At 41.4% G+C, this 12,812-nt stretch overlaps 1 protein-coding gene across 7 annotated transcripts in view; it reads left to right on the top strand.

The window, feature by feature from the left end:
- The window catches only part of BCAS1 (brain enriched myelin associated protein 1), a 91,298-nt gene that overhangs the window by 3,725 nt on the left and 74,761 nt on the right, over window positions 1-12,812 (top strand). For all 7 annotated transcript variants that reach the window (XM_089670701.1, XM_089670699.1, XM_089670698.1 and 4 more), the window contains exons 2-3: window positions 1,586-1,657; window positions 4,026-4,104. In XM_089670701.1, coding sequence (XP_089526827.1) covers window positions 1,595-1,657; window positions 4,026-4,104 — 142 coding nt within the window. In that variant the 5' untranslated portion in view covers window positions 1,586-1,594. The remainder of the gene's footprint in view (window positions 1-1,585; window positions 1,658-4,025; window positions 4,105-12,812) is intronic.

Here is a 12,812-nt window from a genome sequence, read left to right as displayed (position 1 = left end):
TTGTGCTGGGAGGGGGGGAGGATTTGAAGTAGACGGAGAGGATTTGTGCTCAGAGTGGAAATTTGAGGGGTATAGGATTTGTACTAGGAGGAGGAGAATCTTTTTTTTTTTTGGGGGGGGGGTATTTGTGCTGGGGCCTTATGGGGAATGAGAGAATTTGCTAGGAGGGTTGGGGGGGAGATTTGTGCTTTGGGGGGGGGGGGATTTGTGCTCAGAGTGGAAATTGTAGGGGTATAGGATTTGTACTGGCAGGGGGGAATTTTTTAATTTTTTTTGGGGGGGTGGGGGGGAATTTGTGCTGGGGCCATATGGGGAATGAAATAATTTGCTGGGAGGGTTGGGGGGGGGATTTGTGCTGGGAGGGGGGATTTGAAGTATATGGAGAGGATTTGTGCTCAGTGGAAATTTTAGGGGTATAAGATTTGTACTAGGAAGGGGGGATTTTTTTTGGGGGGGGGATTGGATTTGTGTTGGGGCCATATGGGGAATGAGATAATTTGCTAGGAGGGTTGGGGGGGGGATTTGTGCTGAGAAGGGTATTTCAGCAGGGGGGTAGATTTGTATTGGGAGGAGGGGGGGATGTATGCTAGGGGGTAAACATGCAGATTATTGCTCTTTATGTTTTTAGGGGGGGGGTGATTTTTGCTGACATATAATGTTCATACATTGCGGGGGGAGCGGGGGGGGCATGTTCCCCCTGGGCTGTAGCTGACCTTGTCCCAGCACTGCTTCCAGTTACCTGCCCACCTTTTCTACGGCTGTGCAGGTGTGAAGCGCGGTGACGTGAAGCATCCAATCGGAATGCATTTTGCACCTGACTGATCTCAGAGTGAATTCTGATTGGTTGGTCTGGACTAACCCATGTAGGTCGCTGATGCAGAAGGTGCAGAAACCAGCGGATCAGCATGACAGGAAAACAGGATTTTTTGGAGGACAGGATGCAGGGATGGCTATGTGGTCACATTACATTACACAGTGTGCAGCCAAAGCCCATCCTCTGGCTTCTATATACGTCCTGCCATCCCATAACAAAGCAGAGACGGGGAGGGGAATTCCTGCTCCGGAGGATCCTTTCAGTCCTATGAAATGTTATTCTTACCGAAACAATGGAGCCACAGAGGTGTGTTCTCTGCTCTGGGAAAAAAATTATCAGATTAAGAAAAGCTTCTCTAATGAAAGGTTGCAGCTTCTCACATTTCCTGCGATCCTTCAAACTGGACTGAAACTGTGCTGGAAAATGCTGCGGCTGGTTTGTGTAAAACACGTGTTTACACCTAAATGGAAAAGTGACACCGCTCTCCCCTCAGGCTCCATCTCTGTTGCCGAAACACATCAAAGGGACACGAGCAACACAGTAATAAAATAAACTTGGCAACAAAAAAAAAAAAATATGCTCCCCATGGCTCAGTGTCTAGCCTGCTCAGTGCATCCACACGGGAGATAACAAACTCACTGACTGTTTATACACAAACCCTCATTGCCCAGGGGAGGAAAACTGTATATTCTGCACGTTTCACGTCATTTATATGTCATTTCACAATCATGTCGGAGCACCAATCTCATATCACCATGGTCTCTCACACAGACACTCACTATGGGAAATGAAATCAGCAGCTCCGACGTGGAGGGGGAGAGCACTGATGACACCAAATCCCAGGTGAGGGACACACCCACATAGCATACTATTTATTGTATTATTATTACTACAACAATAAGTTAACAGTAAAAGTAATATTTAAAATAATAATAATAATAATAATAAAAGAATAGCAATATTAAAAAGAGTGATGATGATGGTGATGATCATTGTGATTATTTTAACATTTTTTTATTATGTTATTATTTTTTATATGTTATTATTATTATTATTATTATTATTAATATTATTACAAAAAGAATACCAATATTAAAAAAAAGATGGTAATGGGGATGATGATGATTATCATTATTATTATTATTATTATTATTTCTTCTTCTTCTTCTCCTATTAAAAAGAGTGATGATGATGGTGATGATTATTGTGATTATTTTTATCATTTTTATATATGTTATTATTATTAATATTGTTACAAAAAGAATAGCAATATTAAAAATAATGATGGTGATGGGGATGATGATGATGATGATTATTATTATTATTATTATTAATAATAATAATAATAATAATAATAATAATTAAAAAAAAGAATAGCAATATTAAAAAGAGTGATGATGATGGTGATGATTATTGTTGTGATTATTTTATAAATTTTTTTTATATATGTTATTATTATTGTTACAAAAAGAATAGCAATATTAAAAATAATGATGGTGATGGGGATGATGATTATTATTATTATTATTATTATTAATAATAATAATAATAATTAAAAAAAAAGAGAGAATAGCAATATTAAAAAGAGTGATGATGGGGATGATGATGATTATTGTTGTGATTATTTTATCATTTTTATATATGTTATTATTATTAATATTGTTACATAAAGAATAGCAATATTAAAAATAATGATGGTGTTGGGGATGATGATTATTATTATTAATAATAATAATAATAATTAAAAAAAAGAATAGCAATATTAAAAAGAGTGATGATGATGGTGATGATTATTGTTGTAATTATTTTATAATTTTTTTTTATATATGTTATTATTATTAATATTGTTACAAAAAGAATAGCAATATTAAAAATAATGATGGTGATGGGGATGATGATGATGATTTTTATTATTATTATTATTATTAATAATATTAATAATAATAATAATAATAATAAAAAAAAAAGAATAGCAATATTAAAAAGAGTGATGATGGTGATGATTATTGTTGTGATTATTTTATCATTTTTTATATATGTTATTATTATTAATATTGTTACAAAAAGAATAGCAATATTAAAAATATTGATGGTGATGATTATTATTATTATTATTATTATTATTATTATTATTATTATTATTAATAATAATAATAATAAAAAAAGAATAGCAATATTAAAAAGAGTGATGATGATGGTGATGATTATTGTTGTGATTATTTTATAATTTTTTATATATGTTATTATTATTAATATTATTACAAAAAGAATAGCAATATTAAAAATAATGATGGGGATGATAGTGATTATTATTATTAATGTTGTGATTATTTTTGCATTTTTTATCAATATTATGATTATTATTACAAACAGAACAGCATTACATTAATGGTGATAACGATGATTACTATTGTTGTGATTATTTGTACACGATGATGGCAATGATGATTATTACAATAGTAATATTTAAATCAATAATAATAATAATAATTGCATTATTATTATTGCTAAAAGAATACATTTACATATATTGCAGTCAAAGTTCACACCGACTTCTGATTGGCTGTTACGATGGACGGTACATTAATTTGCCATGTTTTTGGCTTTCTCACATTTCCCACGCACACCGCTCTGTATATATTATAGAGGTGTGATGGGACTTTATTGTCACCCTTTGTACCAGTCAGTCTGGTTCTTGGTGACATTACCCTGGGGGGGTGCAGTGCATGCTGGGAGGGGACATTGGTGTCCTATTGCTGGATGTGTCATGATATGGAATCTATATTTCATTCTCTGTTGTCAGCCTGCAGGCAGCATGTGTGTTATAGAATGTATGTAATGTACCCAGAGCCACTTACCTCCAGCAGTGCGCACTGTGCTGTGCGTCTCCACTGGGATTGGAAAGCAGCTTCCAACATGAGACGCACAGTGTTCAATACGGCAGTGCAGACTATGCCATGGCACTGACTCCGCTGCCTCCTGGGAGGGGCCTGTTACCTATCAGGTGGTTACACAGCATGGTGGCTTCCTACAGCCTGATGACATCATCAACCCCTGCACCCCCTTCTCTCTACACCCTGTGTATTTCCTTTACCATACACCCCCTGCACCCCGATGGTGGTTTTGCACAGCATAGTGACCACTACATGCCATCTCCTTGTAGCCTGGTGGCCCCAGCCCGGCACTGACACTCTGTGTCTCTTTGTTGCAGGTTGATGTAGACGTTCAGAATGGACACGTCACCCTACAGAGCTCACCCGTCATCAACACCGCTCCTCACAACACCCAGGGTGAGTTCATTGCTGAGTAAAGGAAGGATTGGTATCCAGTGTGTGTCACCCATGTCACCCCTTCACCCTACAACCACTGCCACCCTTCACCCTACAACCACTGCACCCCTTCACCCTACAACCACTGCCCCCCTTAACTCTACAACCACTGCCCCCCTTCACCCTGCAACCACTGCCCCCTTCACCCTACAACCACTGCCCCCTTCACCCTACAACCACTGCCCCCTTCACCCTGCAACCACTGCACCCCTTCACCCTGCAACCACTGCCCCCTTCACCCTACAAAAACTGCCCCCCTTAACTCTACAACCACTGCCCCCCTTCACCCTGCAACCACTGCACCCCTTCACCCTACAACCACTGCCCCCTTCACCCTGCAACCACTGCACCCCTTCACCCTACAAAAACTGCCCCCCTTCACCCTACAACCACTGCCCCCTTCACCCTACAACCACTGCCCCCTTCACCCTGCAACCACTGCACCCCTTCACCCTACAAAAACTGCCCCCCTTCACCCTACAACCACTGCACCCCTTCACCCTGCAACCACTGCACCCCTTCACCCTACAACCACTACACCACTTCACCCTGCAACCACTGCACCCCTTCACCCTACAACCACTGCACCCCTTCACCCTGCAACCACTGCACCGCTTCACCCTACAACCACTGCACCCCTTCACCCTGCAACCACTGCACCCTTTCACCCTACAACCACTGCCCCCTTCTCCCTACAACCACTGCCCCCCTTCACCCTACAACCACTGCACCCCTTCACCCTACAACCACTGCCCCCCTTCACCCTACAACCACTGCACCCCTTCACCCTACAACCACTGCACCCTTCTCCCTTCAACCACTGCCCCCCTGCACCCTCCTCCCACTGCATCCCCTGCACCCTCCTCCCACTACATCCCCTGCACACTCCTCCCACTACATCCCCTGCACCCTCCTCCCACTACATCCCCTGCACCCTCCTCCCACTACATCCTCTGCATCCCCTGCATCTCCTGCACCCTCCTCCCACTACATCCCCTGACCCTCCTCCCACTATATCCCCTGCATCTCCTGCACCCTCCTCCCCCTTCATCCCCTGCACCCTCCTCCCACTACATCCCCTGCACCCTCCTCCCCCTACATCCCCTGCACCCTCCTCCCACTACATCCCCTGCATCTCCTGCACCCTCCTCCCACTACATTCCCTGACCCTCCTCCCACTACATCCCCTGCATCTCCTGCACCCTCCTCCCACTACATCCCCTGCACCCTCCTCCCCCATCATCGCCTGCACCCTCCTCCCACTACATCCCCTGCACCCTCCTCCCCCTACATCCCCTGCACCCTCCTCCCCCTGCATCTCCTGCACCCTTTTCCCCCTGCATCCTCTGCACCCTCCTCCCCCTGCATCTCCTGCACCCTTTTCCCCCTGCATCCTCTGCACCCTCCTCCCCCTGCATCCCCTGCACCCTCTTGCCCTAACATCCCCTGCACTCCCTTCCCTTACATGTTTTGCCTCCTCACCCCAAAATTAAGTTCTCTGGCTAAATAGGAAACAAGGAAATGAACTAGTTCTCAGAATCTGTACATTCTGGTGTGGGCACTGGCACCGCCTTACAGAATCCTTTATGGTAAACCCAGCCCGGACTTCTCCCTGTAGGGCATTTGTCAGATGACAATCCATCATCTCAGCTGTTCTCCCTCTACATGTAGAATCTATGGCAGTAAGGTGAGGCTGTCTGCATGTCAACATTCCTGTATATACAGAGGGCGTGGGTGGATGACCAGACTCACTAACATTGGAACTTTCACCTTCATTCCAATGTCACTTGTCACCAACCTCAGCAAGGAAAATGTCTCATCTAATCCTAAATTGTTACTTCCAACAAACTGTTTTAATAAAGAAGATTCTGCAAAAAGTTCCATGCATGCCGCATGTTTGAAAAAATAATTATATATATTATATATCATTTTTTTTTGTCTTCTAAGAAAATTATTTCTGATGCCACTAGACACAGTTGTGACAATATCCTTCCACGAAAGAATAAACAACAATCTACTACAGCAATTTCGATCTTTATTTACGGTCGTAGCTCAAATTAGAGAAGGTATTTTCTTTCTTTAGATAAGTCTGAAATTTAACATACTGCATTCTGCTTTTCAGCCAGCAAGTGGCAATCCATACTCCTTTTCAGATTTTCTTTGATAAATCTGAAAAAAAAAAAGACATGTTCATAGTTTGCATTCTGCTTTTCAGAAAGAAGGTGGCGCTACAGGCACCTTTTCACATTTTCTTAGATAAATCTGAAAGAAAAGATATATTAGTTTGCATTCTGCTTTTCAGCCAGTAGGTGGCGATACAGGCACCTTTTCACATTTTCTTAGATAAATCTGAAAGAAAAGACATGTTCATAGTTTGCATTCTGCTTTTAAGTCAGTAGGTGGCACTACAGGCACCTTTTTACATTTTCTTATTTAAATCTGAAAGAAAAGACATGTTCATAGTTTGCATTCTGCTTTTCAGCCCATAGGTGGCGCTACAGGCACCTTTTCACATTTTCTTAGATAAATCTGAAAGAAAAGATATATTAATAGTTCGCATTCTGCTTTTCAGCCAGTAGGTGGCGATACAGGCACCTTTTCACATTTTCTTAGATAAATCTGAAACAAAAGATATGTTAATAGTTCGCATTCTGCTTTTCCGCCCGCAGGTGGCGCTACAGGTACCTTTTCACATTTTCTTAGATAAATCTGAAAGAAAAGACATGTTCATAGTTTGTATTCTGCTATTCAGCCAACTGGTGGAGCTGCAGGCACCTTTTCACATTTTCTCAGATAAATTTGAAAGAAAAGATATATTAATAGCTTGCATTCTGCTTTTCAGCCAGGAGGGGGCGTTACAGGCACATTTTCACATTTTCTTAGATAAATCTGAAAGAAAAGACATCTTCATAGTTTGTATTCTGCTTTTAAGCCAGTAGGTGGTGCTGCAGGCACCTTTTCACATTTTCTTAGATAAATCTGAAAGAAAAAAATGTTCATAGGTCGCATTCTGCTGTTCAGCCAGTAGGCGGCGCTACAGGCACCTTTTCACATTTTCTTAGATAAATCTGAAAGAAAAGACGTTCATAGTTTTCATTCTGCTTTTCAGCCAGGAGGTGGTGCTACAGGCACCTTTTCACATTTTCTTAGCTACATCTGAAAGAAAAAAAATGGCATATTAATAGTTTGCATTCTGCTTTTCAGCCAGCAGGTGGAGCTGCAGGATCTCTTTTACATTCTTTTCGACAGATCTGAAATATTATTATATGACATAATAATAGTTTGCATCCTGCTTTTCAGCCAGCAGGTGGAGCTGCGGGCTACTTTTCATATTTTCTGGTTGCTGTTTTGCTTCGCTTATGCAAAACAACTTCAATTTATAGAGCTCAGTAGCTCAAGCGTAATTTTGCATATATAGGTGAAGTGAGCAGAGATTCATCTGTTACTGTATGGTTCCTTCTCAAGTTTCAACCAGACAAACAGACCACCCTTGTACAGAAATCAGAGTTTTAAAAAGTTAGAAGAGCAACAGTCCTCTCAAGAGTCCAAAGTTCTAATAATAACACGAGTAACAAGAGAGAAACAAAGGAAAGCTAAGGGGTTTTGAGAGCCAAAAACTCCCCATCGTCAGGTCTTACTGTATACAATGTAGTGAAAAGTATTAAATTGCACCCAATTCAAAGTTTTTACACAGAGAAGCAATGATTCACAAGTCACCATGCCACTAACAATGGCTAGTCCAAAAAAAAACAAAAACCAGAGACTCAAAGCAGGCTGCATCTGCTGTAATGCCCTTTTAGATTACCCATTGGGTATTGGGCTTTGGGGATTCTCTGCCATATAATAAAAGTGTATTTGTATGGAGAAAGTAAATCAGCAGATAAAAAACAAGTTTTACAATGTAAAAACCTAAAAAAAAAAAGAAACACAACTGAAATTAAATTTGGTTTTCCTTTCGATTACCGATTGAGGTTTCTATATAGCCATTGCCTGGTGCCCACTCATCTCGAAAAGTAGTACCCCCAGCCAAAAACGACTTAAAATTTGAGTTTTGCTTTTTTTTTGTTTTTGTTTTTGAGTTCTTAAATTGTTTTTTTTTTGTTTTTGTTTTTTGGTAAGTGATCATAGCAACATTTTTAATCGTTTTATATATCAAACACATTTTTTGCTCTTTTTTGTCTTCTCAAAAAAGAAATTGGTCAGTGTTTCACCACTTACTGTCAGCTCCCAAAAGAACAAGCTCTCCAGCAGAGTGCGTCAATTACAGGGATGAGACAAACCATTTACCACTGACAGGGGTGCTTACCATGATCAGCTTTTATTTATTTATGTAAAACCTATATCCTAAAAGGTGAAAAAAAGTGTTAACTGGCCTTCGGCTCCAATTTGTTAGTGTATCTAAATCTGCTGGTACCTTTAACACTCCCATCCTCCCAGATTGACAATGCTGCTGCCCCCTGTGCTCCTTCATCCAGAATGGGGGTGCTCTAGTACAGGAGGTTTGTTACTGGCCAGATCACCAGGTGAAAACAGAGGGGGGAAAAGCTTAAAAAAAGAAATCTAATATGGCCACCACCTCAAATGAATGACCTGGTATCAACCTCTTGCTGTTCCTGTATAGCAGGGCTAGAGTGTGGGAAGAAAAGCAGCACAAGGAACCAAGCCAATCTGTTCATCTGTCCAGAAGGAGTATGCTGAGAGGAGAACATAGCAGAGTGACAGAGAAATGAGCTTGTCACTTTGCTGCTTCTCTTTTCACTGTCCAGTCACAGGTGGGGGCTTGTCCGGGATGACCTGTGCTTAGGTGAAGTGGATTGAATGATGCTGGTCATCAGACTGGTGACATCTATTGGTAGAATGCATGTACTGCCAGAGATAGCAAGTGAATGTTTCCATCAAATGAATGACCTGGTATCCACCTCTTGCTGTTCCTGTATAGCAGGGCTAGAGTGTGGGAAGAAAAGCAGCACAAGGAGCCAAGCCAATCTGTTCATCTGTCCAGAAGGAGTATGCTGAGAGGAGGACATAGCAGAGTGACAGAGAAATGAGCTTGTCTCTTTGCTGCTTCTCTTTTCACTGTCCAGTCACAGGTGGGGGCTTGTCCGGGATGACCTGTGCTTAGGTGAAGTGGATTGAATGATGCTGGTCATCAGACTGGTGACATCTATTGGTAGAATGCATGTACTGCCAGAGATAGCAAGTGAATGTTTCCATCAAATGAATGACCTTGTATCCACCTCTTGCTGTTCCTGTATAGCAGGGCTAGAGTGTGGGAAGAAAAGCAGCCCAAGGAGCCAAGCCAATCTGTTCATCTGTCCAGAAGGAGTATGCTGAGAGGAGGACATAGCAGAGTGACAGAGAAATGAGCTTGTCTCTTTGCTGCTTCTCTTTTCACTGTCCAGTCACAGGTGGGGGCTTGTCCGGGATGACCTGTGCTTAGGTGAAGTGGATTGAATGATGCTGGTCATCAGACTGGTGACATCTATTGGTAGAATGCATGTACTGCCAGAGAGAGCAAGTGAATGTTTCCATTAAACCTTTTTGTTTTTATTCTCCTAGTGAGCTATTACTTTTCATCAAATTTTTGGCTGGAGTGGTGCTTTAAGGTTGATGCTTAAGTTTCTCTAGAAAATGGCGTGAGAAATATTAGCCCTCAATAATGAGAATTATCTAGCAGACTCCTTGTTTTATCACCTCTGCGGCACACATCTAGACACACACACACACAATTGTTTGGTCAGTGGGTGTAGAGCCCGAATCCACCTCAATGACTCACCCTATTGCGATTAAATCACCGCCATTGTTACTGTGTCTACGGTTTGGATGCTAGCCATGAGCGTTGGATATACGATTGGTGGAAATATGATTTAAATAAATTATTTTAAGAATTTGTGCCTGCAAAACAGTTTGCAGAATGTGCTACGTACGACTTCCCTGTCATGGGGAAACCCTGGCTGTTTCATTTCAGACCTGTCACCCGACTTTCAAGAAAAACAGGACACTCTATAGTGCAAAATATGTCCGCATCCCTTTGCTACACCCCCAGTTACAGAGACAGTGTGAAAGAAAATGTGAACTCGATTACTAAAATGCTCATATAATCTTTAAAGCGTTAATATAATTTCAAAAGCAATGTTTAATATTTAGAAATCGAATTATTTTATCAAAATAATACCTGGTGATCCTGCCATGAAAGGTACTTACATCTAAGTAATTTGTTGCACGGTTTTCGGATGACGACAACACTCAACATGAAGTTTTAATGGTGCCTGTTCAATCCTGAGTGGAACCTAAACAGAATTGCCCCCATTTGACCCCATTAATTGAAGTGACTGAAAATGTGTAACATAAGGATTTTAGTAGGTTTTTTTTCACCCCAACCCCATTAATGACCATTGCAAGAGCCTGTCTGACTCCAGTGATGGTCATTACAAGAACCTCCACAACCCCAGGGATGGCCATTACAAGACCTTTATGATGCCAGGAATGACCATTAGAAAACCTTTATGACACCAGGGATGGCCATGTCAAGAACCTTCACAACTTTGGCCATTAAAAGAACCTCTATGACCCAGTGATGGTCATTACAAGACCAAAGTAATGACCATTAGAAGAACCTCTACGTCCCCAGAGATTGCCATTAAAATAGCCTCTATAACCAGAGGAATGGCCATTACAAGAACCTTTGTGACCCCAGTGATGTTCATTACAAGTATCTCCATTACCCCAGTGATGGCTATTACAAGAACCTTTGTAACTCCAGCAATGGTCATTACAAGTATCTCAATGACCACAATGATGGCCATTACAAGAACCTTTGTGACCCCAGTGATGGTCATTACAAGAATCTCTATTACCCCAGTGATGGTCATTACAAGAACCGTTGTGACCCCAGTGATGGTCATTACAAGAATCTCTATGACCCCATTGATAGCTATTACAAGAATCTCTATTACCCTAGTGATGGTCATTACAAGAATCTCTATTACCCCAGTGATGGTCATTACAAGAACCATTGTTACCCCAGTGATGGTCATTACAAGAATCTCTATTACCCCAGTGATGGTCATTGCAAGAACCTCTATAAGCCCAGCAATGGCCATTACAAGTATCTCTATGACCATAGTGATGGCTATTACAAGAACCTCTGTAACTCCAGCGATGGCCATTACAAGTATCTCTATGACCACAGTGATGGCCATTACAAGAACCTTTGTGACCCCAGTGATGGTCATTATAAGAATCTCTATGACCCCAGTGATGGCCATTACAAGAACCTTTGTTACCCCAGTGATGGGCATTACAAGAATCTCTATTACCCCAGTGATGGCCATTGCAAGAACCTCTGCAACCCCAGCGATGGCCATTACAAGTATCTCTATGACCATAGTGAGGGCCATTACAAGAACATCTGCTACCCCAGTGATGGGCATTACAAGAATCTCTATTACCCCAGTGATGGCCATTGCAAGAACCTCTGCAACTCCAGCGATGGCCATTACAAGTATCTCTATGACCACAGTGATGGCCATTACAAGAACCTTTGTGACCCAAGTGATGGTCATTACAAGAATCTCTATTACCCCAGTGATGGCCATTGCATGAACCTCTGTAACCCCAGTGATGGCCATTACAAGTATCTCTAGGACCCTAGTGATTGCTATTACAAAAATCTCTACAATCTTGGCAATGGCCAATTACAACAATCTCTACAACCCCAGTGATGGCCCATTAAATGATCTGTGGTGGGTGCCAGGGGGTCTGGAAAGAAATTGGCATAGTGGACATGGTTCAACAGCTCCAATAGCACAAGACACCACAACACAGAAGAAAACAGGAATCAAATACAAGGACAATGGTTACTCATAATGTAACAGATAATATTGTTTTCCATTGGCCACAATACAAATGGTGGAAGCAGGAAAGAACATAAAAAATGTTTAAAACCAAAATGCACAAAAAAAGCTGCAAAATTACCTAAAAATGCTCATGCTCAAGTATGTATGGGGTCCTAGTGTTTTATTCCTTGCTGCGCAGAAGAAAATGTTGCCTTTGTAATACTGCCGGGTGGTAACATAACGTTTCCCTGAGTCATAGATCATCATAACCCAAGAGGTAACGTTGCAGATTTGCCCCTGAAGCTTTGTCTGTACTGGATGAAAGGAGTTAACTCAACACGGGTGTGTTTTTGGACGGGGCCCAGTTCCTGTTGTAGCACAGTTATCAAAGAATTCCTCCCGTCTTCTCGACACAAAACACAAGGCAAATTAATACCTAATCCAAAGCCCAATGCAACCATCTCTTGCAGGGGGAGAAGTGACAGATTCTTAAAGGAACATCTCAGTGAATATGGAATACTTAAAGAATATCTTTACCTTAGGTGGATGACATTTTGTGTGCTTTGTACTATGGAATTTCATAAATTACTTTTTGTCATCCTTTGTTACATGACATCCGAGTATTTCTGATCTTCTCTGGCCTCTTTTTAGCCCCTTCTTGTCTACACGCACTCCCTCAAAGCCTCCACTGCCCATAAACACTCTAGACTAGCTTCCTAATAGCATCAACAGTGGACCATGTCTGAACAATGTGTTGGCAAGCCACCAGGGGCATGAGTAAGTTTTTTTTTAAGGTCCATGCCATGAACAGTAAGTTGCAGATATAATAAT

This window comes from Staurois parvus, unplaced genomic scaffold, assembly GCF_062004578.1.
Source record: "Staurois parvus isolate SC_StPar_1 unplaced genomic scaffold, SC_StPar_1.0 ptg000093l, whole genome shotgun sequence".
Lineage (NCBI taxonomy): Eukaryota > Metazoa > Chordata > Amphibia > Anura > Ranidae > Staurois > Staurois parvus.
This window is presented reverse-complemented; position numbering and strand designations above follow the sequence as displayed.